This window comes from Episyrphus balteatus, chromosome 1, assembly GCF_945859705.1.
Source record: "Episyrphus balteatus chromosome 1, idEpiBalt1.1, whole genome shotgun sequence".
Taxonomy (NCBI): Eukaryota; Metazoa; Arthropoda; class Insecta; order Diptera; family Syrphidae; genus Episyrphus; species Episyrphus balteatus.
Window position 1 is genome coordinate 44,169,742 of NC_079134.1, and position 13,531 is coordinate 44,183,272.

General features: G+C 28.5%; 1 protein-coding gene across 7 annotated transcripts in view; it reads left to right on the top strand.

Annotated features, from left to right (window-relative positions):
* The window catches only part of LOC129905842 (neural-cadherin-like), a 658,269-nt gene that overhangs the window by 178,323 nt on the left and 466,415 nt on the right, over positions 1 to 13,531 (top strand). For all 7 annotated transcript variants that reach the window (XM_055981444.1, XM_055981445.1, XM_055981449.1 and 4 more), the window contains exon 8: positions 4,503 to 4,693. In XM_055981444.1, the coding sequence (XP_055837419.1) occupies positions 4,503 to 4,693 (191 nt within the window). The remainder of the gene's footprint in view (positions 1 to 4,502; positions 4,694 to 13,531) is intronic.

Here is a 13,531-nt window from a genome sequence, read left to right on the forward strand (position 1 = left end):
AAAGTTTATGTTTTCAAAACAACATGCTATTTAAAAAATATATTCATAAACTATATCTATTTCCCAATCAATCGAGGTATTTTTTATGAAAATCACTCCAAAATTGGCTTAGAAAAAAAAAATTTTCGATTTCAACCCAGATACAGAAATTCGAACTTTTAGGTATAGAACAAAAATGTTGTTTCGGCACGTAGTAGGATAACCTGGGCGCCAGGATTTGATAACGGGTTATTGTAGAGGAGCTCAATATAAACATCTTTTTCTTTGGAATGGGGGTCTATCTCCCCCCGTTTAGGTGGGAGGGGCAGTTTTCTAAAAAAAAATTATCAAAATAAAAAAAAATTATTAAAAAACAACGGCAACACTTACAGTAATAAATGATACCATTTCCAAAAGGTAAAATTGTGCATTTGATTCTAATTTTTAAATCAATATAATATTCCCAATAGTTTTTGAAATAATCGATTTCAAAGTTAAAAATAGGGGAAAAAATTTTTTTAAAAACTCATTTTATACTATTTTTGGCCAGACTGTGAATTTTAGTAAATAAATTACTTAAACAGAAAACTGCATCAATTGATTCCTTATCGAACCGTGAAAACTATATGTTTCTATGTCTTCTAGTTTTTGAGAAAATTGAAAAATAAAAACAAATAAAAACAAAAAATATTTTGAAAAAAGAAAAATCTGATAAAATAATTTTTCAATTTTCCCAAAAACTAGAAGACATAGAAACACATAGTTTTCACGGTTCGATAAGGAATCGATTGATGCAGTTTTCTGTTTAAGTAATTTATTTACTAAAATTCACAGTCTGGCCAAAAATAGTATAAAATGAGTTTTAAAAAAAATTTTTTCCCCTATTTTTAACTTTGAAATCGATTATTTCAAAAACTATTGGGAATATTATATTGATTTAAAAATTAGAATCAAATGCACAATTTTACCTTTTGGAAATGGTATCATTTATTAATGTAAGTGCTGCCGTTGTTTTTTAATATTTTTTTTTTATTTTGATAATTTTTTTTTAGAAAAATGCCCCTCCCACCTAAACGGGGGGAGATAGACCCCCCTTCCAAAGAAAAAAAATGTTTGTATTGAGCTCTTCTACAAAAACCCTTCATCAAATCCTGGCGCCCAACTTATCCTACTACGTGCCGAAACAACATTTTTGTTCTATACCTAAAAGTTCCAATTTCTGTATCTGGGTTGAAATCGAAAAATTTTTTTTTCTAAGCCAATTTTGAAGTGATTTTCATAAAAAATACCTTGATCGATTGGAAAATAGATATAGTTTTAGAATATATTTTTTAAATAGCATGTTGTTTTGAAAACATATACTTTAAATTGATGCCGAAGTTGGGCAAATGACAAAAAAAATTGAATTTTTGAACTTTGACATCTTATAAATTCTAAGTGGTTTAACCGAGTTACATGTTTTACACATTGTTATAAAGGTATATTTATCTTCTATCAGAAACTGTAAAAAAATCGAAAATGGGTACAAAATTGTCGAAGCTAGAATTTTTTCAATGGGTGAAGGTCCAAAAAACCGTTTTTTGCCCGTAACTCCAGATTTTGGGGGTGTTAGGGGATTTTCAAATACCGTTTCGTATTCAGTGCGACTAGCTCTACAAAACCTGATAGGTCTCCGCCCGCGTATATTTTGAGTGTTACACCGTGTTATTAACCGCGTATAGTAAATAGAGTTTGTTTTTAAGAGGATTACTTTACCGAACTCGATGTTTCCCACCCATTATAAGCAAAACATACCTATTCAATTTCCAAGGATAGTGACAGCAGTGAATTTTTCTATCAATGGAAATTATAGTGAATTTATCCTTAACAAAAAAAAAAAACTCCATAATCGCAAGTTTACTGAAAAAATATCAGAAAGGAGGACGTTCATATTTTGGAGACTACTTTAAGTATGAAACCCATTAAAACCGACAAAAAAAGAAGATAAAAATATCCCTTTTTTAAGGGTTTCTTTGGTAAAAATGGTCGAGCAGGAGTTAATAAAAAATAATATTTTAAAATCTAAATTTGAGTGATGTGCATCGCTTAAACCTACTAAAAACCGGTTAAAAAATTTCTATAAGTAGGTATTCACAACAGTTTTTTCGATTTTCCATATAAATAGTAAGAAAGAGATTTTTTGGCGGTTTTTCTTATAAAAATTAAACCATCATTTAAAAATATCCATCAAAGGCACTACGTATCACTAACGTGTTTTTTTTATATACTACAGTGCATCCATAAAAATTCAAAATCTGGACAGAATTTGAATTAAATTTACTTGATTAAATTTGGTTTCCTTTCTCTCTTTAATATTTATTTTATTCAAAAAACTTTGAAATTAATATAAAAGTGCACTTCTGACATTTTCGTTTCATAAGTTTTAAGTTTTGTACAGTTTTTTTTTTTTTTTTAATTTATTAAGGAAATTTTCAGTTTTCCTTAAGCGAAGTCTCTTTTTCCTATTAGAAAAAAAAAATCATGTGTGGTTGAAGTGAAACCTTAAAAATCATTTAAAAAAAATCGAAAAAATATAACTTTTTTGTATTCCATCACTTTTTTTTATATGAAAACCTACAATAAATTTTATACCATCTGAAAGCTTATTGTTTCAGCTCAAAATAATTATATCGACCATGTCTATACAACATGTACAAAAAGTGCTAGAATTTTTTTAACCTAATTAGTTTTCATAAAAAAAGCAAAATAATCAATCTCTTTTCTCTTCTAACGACATTCAATCCATTTTTTAAATGATAACCTATAATAAATTTTATATCATTATTATTTCACCTTTTATATATGACTCTTCAATCATATTTCTACCATGCCTACAAAAAAAGTAAGAATTTTTTAAAGCCAACCATGTCGAAATTTCAAACTGAGATTACGGTACTTCCTCTACTGCTGGCTGGTCATCGGCAACAAATCTTCACAGGTGTTTTGAGGTATTTTTCAAGTTTTTCAATTAAAGATTATATAACTTGTAGAGCACGTACCGTTATGTGTGATATATTAAATGAAAGGTAATATTATCAGCATGCGTATTAAAGTTGAATAAATTTGTTATGTGCTCTAGATCAAAAGATATAACGTGTTTAGAAAAAAACATCTTTACACCGTTATCTCAGAATTTTGAATATAAAATTAATTGAAATTTTGTACAATTATAATTTATTTAATTACCTATCTACTGTATAAATTTCATTGATATATCTATTAAAACAAAAAAGTTATGATCAATTGATTTTTCATGTCGCTTTTTCGTTTCATCTTGTTTCAAATCACTACGATGCTAAAGAAGTTTTCACTTCAAAATAGTTTTCGTTTTTGTCACTGATTTAAATTACAGTTCTATTCTATTTTAAAATTTACGATAGCTTGAAATGAATTAAAAAATAAACTACTGAATTTGTGGTTAAATTCATAAATGTTTTAATTAGTTCATTTTCAGTTATTCTTGAATTTGAAAAAAAAAAATATCATTGATTTTTCCAATAGGTACTTGCAGCTTATTTTTCCTCACTTTTTCAAAGGCTATTTAGGATCGAGACAACTCCACTTTATACTCTCAACAAAAAAAAAAAGAAACAATTTGCACTGCAGTAATTTTTTATGTTTAGGAAAAATGTAAAAATTTTGTATATTTTTGTTTTCATTTCAAAATGTAGGTAGGCAGAATAATTTTGATTTATTTCATAAAATTCATTCAGAAAAAAAAGAAAAAACATCAAAGCTTCTAAGTACGTAAAACTAAATGAAGTAGCAGAAATCATAATATAATTTATAGATAGTGATTTTTTTTCAAAGAAAAAAATATATATCAGTTTTGCTTTTGCTTTAAATTTTGATTTCACTGCATTTATTTTATTTTCTGTTTTACTAACTAAACACTGCGTATATAATTAGAATGAGTAACAATGATTGTATATCATATTTTGTTTTTGTGTGTGTGAAAAAAATGAATTTTTAAAATAACTAAAATTGGATTTTTTGAAAATAATTTTTTTTATATTTTATTTTTCTTGGTTGTGGTGTTGAATTGGTATTAACAGCAACAAAAACATTTTCTTTTTGAAAACAAAAATTTATGACTGAGAGAGGTTTTCTTTCTTTCGTTTTTTTTTTTTTGGTTACAAAATGGGTTATTCTATAATTTTTTGGGCTAAAGGTTATTTTCTATTTTTTGATAAAACAAAAAAAAAAAAAAAACTACAATAAAAAAACTCAATATTATATCGATTTGTTTTTTGCTTTTTTATTTCAAATCGAAAATATATAAAAAAAAATTATCAATCAAAATGCAACTTTACCAAAATCAACAAATGTTTCAAAAACAAACTCAACGATCACAATTTTCCTGCCCGAATATATATCTAAAAAAATATGCATGAATATATACTATAATCCATGTATGTGTGAATTTTTCAACATGGGAAATTTTTGAATATGTGTGTTTTTTTGAAAACCAAAACAAAACACAGCGTGAAACATATAAGCTAGAAGCTATGGCCCAAGACAAAGGCTATCCACCCCTGTCACGTACAGTCGAGGTGCAAATTGACGTTGTCGATCGGGCAAATAATCCACCCGTTTGGGATAATACGGTCTATGGGCCAATTTATGTCAAGGAAAATATGCCAGTTGGCGGAAAAGTCGTCTCAATTAAAGCCAGGTCTGTTGCTTAGCAAAATGTTAAAACATTTTTTTTTTTTTTTGTTAATCGTATATATTTTTAAAGTTTTGGTTTTATAAGGAATATATAGCTTATAATATGAAAAATGTTTTTTTTTTTTTCATATAAAAACAATAATTTTTTTTAAGAAAAATTTTTGAGATAAAAGTTTTTAGTTTTGTAAATATATTTTAAATGTGTAGAATTTGAATTAATATAAATTTGAATGTTAATGTGTTTTGAAATGTTTTTATTTTTTAATTTTTTTTGTTGTGTTATGTTTTATTGCACTAACCTTACCCCTAAAAAATCATCATCAAATTCAGAACTCACATGTCACAAGACGCATTGTAAATTTAAAACATCGTTGGGCTCAATCGAAACTGAATCGAAACTTTGGTAAAAAAAATGTTAGCGAAGGCCTTAATTTTCCATATTTTTAAAAGTTTGGATATAATTAGATCTTAAATACAGAAGATTTGGATCAAATTATACCTTTTATTCAGTACTTTCCACATTGTATATTCTATTTTGTATTTTATAATTGGTTCTTTGTACTTGTACTTTGTACTTTGTACTTTGTACTTTGTACTTTGTACTTTGTACTTTGTACTTTGTACTTTGTACTTTGTACTTTGTACTTTGTACTTTGTACTTTGTACTTTGTACTTTGTACTTTGTACTTTGTACTTTGTACTTTGTACTTTGTACTTTGTACTTTGTACTTTGTACTTTGTACTTTGTACTTTGTACTTTGTACTTTGTACTTTGTACTTTGTACTTTGTACTTTGTACTTTGTACTTTGTACTTTGTACTTTGTACTATGTACTTTGTACTTTGTACTTTGTACTTTGTACTTTGTACTTTATACTTTGTACTTTGTACTTTGTATTTTGTACTTTGTACTTTGTACTTTGTACTTTTTGCTTTGCATTTACAAAGTACTAAACTAAATTTATGAAGGTACCCAAGTTCCCATTAAAAACATACAAAAATTAAAATTCTCCGGTTTGCTTAAAACTCTAGAAAATTGCAATCAAACAATTTCACAGGCAATTAAAAACAATTTCCTAGTTCTCATCATCTGTATTCTTTCCATTTAACTTTAACAGGTTATTCATTTTTATCAAACATTTTTAATCAAAACTTAAGCAAAACAAACACATTTTATCCTCTGCTTCTTCTTCCCAACAAAAAAACAACATCGATTCTTATAATAATGGAAAATTTCAATATCAAAAATGTCCATATAATAATGATAGAGAGTCAGTCAGAGAGAGAGAGAGCAGGAGTCTTTCTTAGAAAAGACATTAGGTCACGAATAAATTGCCATCTTCAATTATTGCCTGTAGGGCAGCAGCATCAAGAAAGTCTGCCAACTTACCGAGAGAGAGATGAAAATTCGATTTACTTTTCATTTGCATAAAATCGTTCAACTTTCGACATCGATGATGGGTCTTTTCAACTCCACCCACCTCATCTTTCAAGGCAAAAATAACATTAAACCAATGTTTTTTGGCCAGAGTTGTTGTTTGTATGTGTGTTTATTTTCATCCCAGAAAGAAGGACTTCTTAGAATTTTGTCCTGAACCAACAACAACAGAAAAATAAAGAAAACAATAACCCTAGATAAAAAGACATAAATATTACGAAGAAGCCAAACCATCTGCTTGGGATGATTTTTTACTTATGTCCTTGGGATAATCTATGACCTATATGAAGCTTAACTCTTTCACCTTTTAAGACTATAATGGGCCAATGGGTTTAAGATTTTTTCTAACCTGATGTTTACCAGACAATAAATTGATCCGATTTATTTTAAGAAAAGTATAGACTTGGCCAAATAATCAATGTATATGGACTTAACCTTTTTATTTAAGCTTGATCCTGTCACAATTCTTTTTTCATTCTAAACATTTTTTGACGTCCTATTTACCATAAAACAAATAAGTTTTAGATTCGATTCAGCCCATTCCACACATGCCTCAATCCATCACATCCGCTCGACTATCATTTATCCAAACCTGCAAAGAAAAACTCCCTCTCCAACTCACCCTGTCACTCATTTACATACATAAACACAATCCTTAACCTTCCTTGATCCTTAAATCAAATCAAGAAATCTCCCAAGGATCCTCATTTATGTTTTTCTTTCACCTTTCTTCACTCTCGCATTCACTATACAACAAACTACTAGTATATCCCACTTCTGAGCTTCTGACACGTACAAATCATTCTAGAATTTGCATAACATTTGCCCCAATAGAATCTTCTTAAAATATAGGTATATTGCCCCATCCTAAGGCAAAAATCAACCATATCCATATCTCTACCCCTCTAGAATTTATAGAACCACAATTCCCCCCTCCCCCCTTCTTTTCTATCCCACAATAACTCCTTCACCGACTGAAATGCACTATTTTATTTTTCTTATGAAAACGTAAAAAAAAAAAATAATACTAAAAATATAAAAAGCCTTGTATTCGCATATATCCTTGCTCAAAATATTAAAATCAGACACAAAAAGGATAAACATCAGAAGAAATAAAATACAAAAAAAAAAAAAGTTAAATTGTTTGTTGCCACACCACGAATTCACACACACATTTTCGGGTAACACATATCTAGAGCGTCTCTATCTCTATGCTTTAGTTACCGTGTTTTTAAAATTTTTTTTTTGTTTTATTCATTTGGGATTCTTGGTTGTTCTAAGGCCAGGAAAAATTAAAGAAAAATGAAACAAGAGAAATCCTTTAAATCCCGCGCACTCTTGATAGATTGTGGTTAAAAGTTTTAGGCACGAACGAAAAGAAAACCCTTTTTTTTCACGCCGACATGATAATATAAAAATTTTCGTTTTTTTAGGAGTTCGTTTTTTTGTTTATTATTTTTACGTGAATTGTGTTTATGTGTGTGTGTAGAGATATTTTTTTCTCTCTATTTCCACTTTGTGTGGCGAGAACAATTACCGAACAACATTTTTAGTCTTAAAAAAAAAGAAAAGGAAATGTGGAATACAAACTTTATTTTTTTTTTGTTTTCTGCACAAAAAAAAAAAAAATATGTACAATCCTGATCCCAGGATGCAAAAAAAAGCACTGTGATTGCATGTTTTTTTTCTATAGAGAGCGCACCTCGTAGTTGAAAATTTATATAAAAGAAAAATAAAACAAATAAAAAATTGTTTTAAGCCTCTCAGCACAACATTAGTTTATTTTATTTTTTTTTATTTTTTATTCTACGGTAAATTATAAGGTCAGGGATCAGGGCTGATATCTTAAAAAATAAATAATAAAAAAAAGAGGAAATAATTTATGAGTAAGGAAAGTACTGCCATTAAGATGAACATTAGAACAAAAAAAAAAGGAAAATTAAAAATGCAAAAATATTACGTGTTTTTATTTTTTTTTAAATTAAAATATTTATTTTTTTTTTAAATTTTTGTGGGAACATGTTTATTTACCTACAAAAAAAAACTTATTCCAATGCATTGTAATGGATATATGATGAAGTAAAAACAGGGTGAATTTAAGAATGATTAATTTTCACTAAGTTAAATTTTTTGTAAATAATTAAAAAAATTTAATAATATTTATAGTAAATATGTTATCAACTTTAATTTTGTTGCTTAAACTCTACATAGAACACGAAGTTGTTTGAGATGATATTTTGAAAACTTTGGTATCACTAAAAGAAATTTTGCACAAGGAACTGTGAACTGAAAGACGAATTGTAAAATCATATGAGATTTTATCATTTTAACTATTCAATGATATTATTCATAGAATCACAGGAAGAACCTTTTCAGAAAAAAGGAGTCATCCTTCCATTATTTAAAAGATTTGTTTGGTTTTTTTTTACATTAGAAAGTGTGAACTAAGAGATAAAGTGTAAAATTATATGGGATTTTATAAAAGTTTCCATATTCTTTTCTAAGATAACTCACTGTTTTTCCATGGTTCACGGTTTTCCTTATTATGTGCCAGCTACATAAATGAGACTAGAAAAACAAATTTTGAAATATTTTTTTACATAAGAAAGTGTAAACTGAAAGAGACAAAGTGCTAAATCGTATGGGATTTCAAAAATTTTAATCTTTTAAACTTTCTTATCGGAAAATCACTTCCCGAAACGTCTTCGATCGCTTAAAATGTCAAAATAACTCTTACTGCCGTTGATTGGCTGTTAGCACTGGATTTTCTTTTAAACGGCTATAAGCATCTTCTGGAATACTTCTACTCCGTGTGCTCTTGTATGGCTAGACAACATCTCCATTTCAAAGATCTTTAAGTCACGTATTAGAACCAGCTGATTATTGCTTGGTTCCTAATCTTTGGACACTTTGACGCTTTAGTTGAAAAGTCAGTGCTGCTGAGTTTTCAGATTTTTTTGTAGTTATTGCTGCATTGTTTTATGTGTTGCCCCCGGTAGCCTGGGGTTTCGGTTTCGAATAGTTAACTTGATGATGAGACTGTGCTGAAACTACTGGTCGTTGGCATCACTGTCAGCTGAATCTTGACAGGTACAACTTTTTCACACACTTGCCTCTTAGACTCTGGTAACTTCAGGTTCTAATTTCGGAACCTTCCCAACATTGACCGGTCGAGTTTTGAGTGTTACTGTTATTAGAAATTTTTATAGCCGACTTTACTTCTCGAAACGTAGCTATTCCAATTTAAGATGTTTGATGCATCTCATCATTCGATTAGCAGATGGTGAGCAATATGAGACACGCAGAGCTGTTATTCTTCATTAGCAGACAGATGAAAAATGATGGTCACAGCAAAAGTTGATTGTTTTTTTTGCGTTACTCAACTACTTCTAGACTTTGAAATTTCTTATAGTTTGTCGGTTTTCTTCAGTTTAACCTCACTCTTAGGGAAAAAATAGAACAAAAAACCACGAACTAAAAACAAATAAAAACGTACAGTCACTGGAAATCCATCTAAGTATCCTTGCGTTACTATTTAAGTGCTATACCATCAGACCAACTCACAGTATTTTTATTAACTGTAACTTTAGCTGAAGTCTGATTAATTTTGATTTTTATTTTTCAAAGATTTTTCAATATTAATCAAAAGATGTTTCATGTAAGTTTTCCAACATTCCATGAAAAGTAACCATGACCATGTTGCATTTTACGTTACGTGTTTTTGCTCAATGCTTCGTTCCGTTTAGTCGTAGTCTGAGTATTGACTATACTAACTGTATTCTTCTATTATTCAGCTGGATGACACATAATCTGGTTATAGTTGTGCGAGTTCCTTAACATTTATTTGTATTCAAGAAGTCCTTGGTTTGCTTCCTTGTTTATGTCTTCTACTCACAGAAAAAAAATATCATGTGTGCAATGCACACGTGGCTGAAGTGAAACCTTAAAAATCGTTTTAAAAAAATCGAAAAAATATAACTTTTTTTTATTTCATCACTATTTTTATATGACAACCTACAATAAATTTTATACCATCTGAAAGCTTATTGTTTCAGTTCAAAATATTTATATCGACCATGTTTATACAACATCTACAAAAAGTGCTAAAATTTATTTTAACCAAATTAGTTTTCATAAAAAAAGCAAAACAATCAATCTCTTTTCTCTTCTAACGCCATTAATTCCATTTTTTAAAAGACAACCTATAAAAATTTTTATATCATTATTATTTCACCTTTTATATGACGCTTCAATCATATTTCTACCATGCCTATAAAAAAAGTAAGAATTTTTTAAAGCCAACCATGTCGAAATTTCAAACTGAGATTACGGTACTTCCTATACTGCTGGGTGGTCATAGGCAACAAATCTTCACAGGTGTTTTGAGGTATTTTTCAAGTTTTTCAATTAAAGATTATAAACTTGTAGATCACGTACCGTTATTTTTGATATATTAAATGAAAGGTAATATTATCAGCATGCATATTAAAGTTAAATAAATTTGTTATGTGCTCTAGATCAAAAGATATAACGTGTTTAGAAAAAAACATCTTTACACCGTTATCTCAGAATTTTGAATATAAAATTAATTGAAATTTTGTACAATTATAATTTATTTAATTACCTATCTACTGTATAAATTTCATTGATATATCTATTAAAACAAAAAAGTTATGATCAATTGATTTTTCGTATCGCTTTTTCGTTTCATCTTGTTTCAAATCACTACGATACTAAAGAAGTTTTCACTTAAAGAAAACGCTTCTGAAGAGTTAAACCGAACGCGCCTCTTGAAACAATGCTCGAAGTAGTTAAATGTCATCAAATCAGTATTCTCTTGTGTATTACACAGTTTATTCGACGAAGGCAGAAGCAATCCTGATATACAACTTGCAAAAGCGAACCTCTTTTTGTACTTTTTTTTTTTTATATTTTTTAAATATATTTTTTCAGAAAAACTTAATTCGAAACATATTACCTACCTTGAAAGAATACATTTTACAGGAAAAGGAGATGGCACATTATTGGGCCCAGTGTGTTCACTAACGAAATGGGTATCAAATGAAAGGTGACGGTAAGCACATTACGTGGGTAAAATATTTTCAAATTAGTTAGTGGGGTTTTGGAGATATTTGAGTTTGAAGTTTCGGATTTCAAAATCAAGATTTCAGCTATTTTTTCGAACAATTAATCGTAGAATGCGTAGAAAGGACTTTTTAGATTGGAAATTAGTTAATCTTTCTTTTTCTAGTACATCATTTTTCTCTAGGAGTTATACTTTCAGAGTAACAGAACCGCAAAGTATCTCATTCTCAGTAATTCCGCACTTAACTCTAAGAGTTGTTTAAAATATTTAAAATATCAAAAAACACACAATTTTCGGTAGTGTAACTCTGAAATTATAACTCCTAGAGAAAAATGATGTACTAGAAAAAGAAAGATTAACTAATTTCCAATCTAAAAAGTTCTTTCTAGTTTTCTGTCCGACCAGTCGTTCTCGAGATATTGAGACATATGCGTTTTTCAAAATGGCGGTCGCCCCACAAGACCAAACAATACGCAATCTGAGATTTGTACTTGGGATAAACCCCTCTTCAATACTGCATTCAAACTTAGCTGACGTCATAGCTTTTTCCAGATTTTTCCCCATTGACTGAACTATAGTTTCTATTCTTATTATTTAATAGGCATATTTCAGCGCGTTTTTGTGTATTTTGCTTATTATAAGGTTTTTGTATGTTTTAAAGAACTATTTTATATATAGAATTAAAGGTTACACATTAAGCTATCGAAAAATTGCAAAAAAAAGTGCATGTCACCACTGAATATTTTGATATTTCGATGTGCCAAATGCCTCGCTTAAAAAAATCACCTTTTGAGAAGTAAATACCTAATATGTATTATTTTTTTTAATAAAGAAAATAACTTTTGATACAGATTTATAGACAAAAGAAATACCTTTCATTTGATACCAATATTATTTCTGTACACCCATTATTACGCATTCTACGATTAATTGTTCGAAAAATTAGCTGAAATCTTGATTGTGAAATCCGAAACTTCAAACTCAAATATCTCCAAAACCCCACTAACGAATTTGAAAATATTTTACCCACGTAATGTGCTTACCGTCACCTTTCATTTGATACCAATTTCGTTAGTGAACACACTGGGCCCAAGCTCCATAGAAAAATGTGCCATCTCCTTTAAATGTAGATTTACTAATTTTTTTTTCAGTCGAAAAATAAAACAATACCTATTTTTAGCAAGAAAACTAATATTTTTGAAGCAATGAAGTGACTAGCTTCAAAATACTCACGAACTTCCTTAGAACTTTGCAAAAATGCGAGTCAAAAATAAATCCTTATAAGTGGTATCGGTAACTATTTACATACATAAAATATTTACTAAAGAAGATACAGAATATCAACGTTGAATATCAGATATTTCTTGGAAACAAAAATTACGTATTTCGCTAAACTTTACAATTCTTCGTTTCAGCAGAATTTATTTTATTTTCAATCAACAAGAAACTTTAGATATCATTTCTTAAGAATCACCCTGTTTATGAACTTTTTTTTTTATATTTTCTTTAACCAAAATGTAAAACTATTTAAAAAAAAAAAATAAAACATTTATCTGAGCGCACTAGACTTATAAATTCTAAAAATGTCTGCTCTTAAATGCATTAAGAATAACAGTTACATTATATTTTTTTTATTTTTTTCTGTATGTGTGTATTTTTTTTTTAACTTTTTCTTCTTTTTTTATTTCTTTTCTTACCTTCCGTCTACAACATTAATGTATATTTTTTGTCATATTTTATGTAATTTTTTTTTCGTCTTGAATCTATTCAGAGGACATCGTTGAGGAGAGAAAGCGTATAAAAAGAACTTGTTACATCCTATTCTAAAGGAAAAAAAAGTTCCTTTTTTTGTGTTTTCTTGTGAGTGCGTTTGTGTGGGAAAGAAAACGCAAGTTTTTTTTATTTAAATGTTAAGGAATACCTTCTTCCTTCCATATAACTAAGATGTTTACAACAAAAAAAAAATCTTGTTGGAAAGAAAAATTATCCTCAAAGACTGCGACGATGCATCAAGTTTTTATTTCTAAGATGTATGATATAGATATACGACAACAAGGACATTGAAAAAAAAAAAAAATAAAAAAATTTAAAGACTGAATGATAGACCCGGACAGAGTATTAAAAAAAAATAAAGAAAACATACATTTAATAAAGTTTTTTTTTTTTCTTTTAACTTATTTGTGTGTAGAATTTTAATATTCTTGAGGTGATTTTCGAGAATTATATTCTCTTCAATAAAAAATAATAATATAAAATTATTATGGCTTACTTAAGTCGTTCTTTTTTTTCTAGCAAGCACACAAAGGGAATTATTTCGTA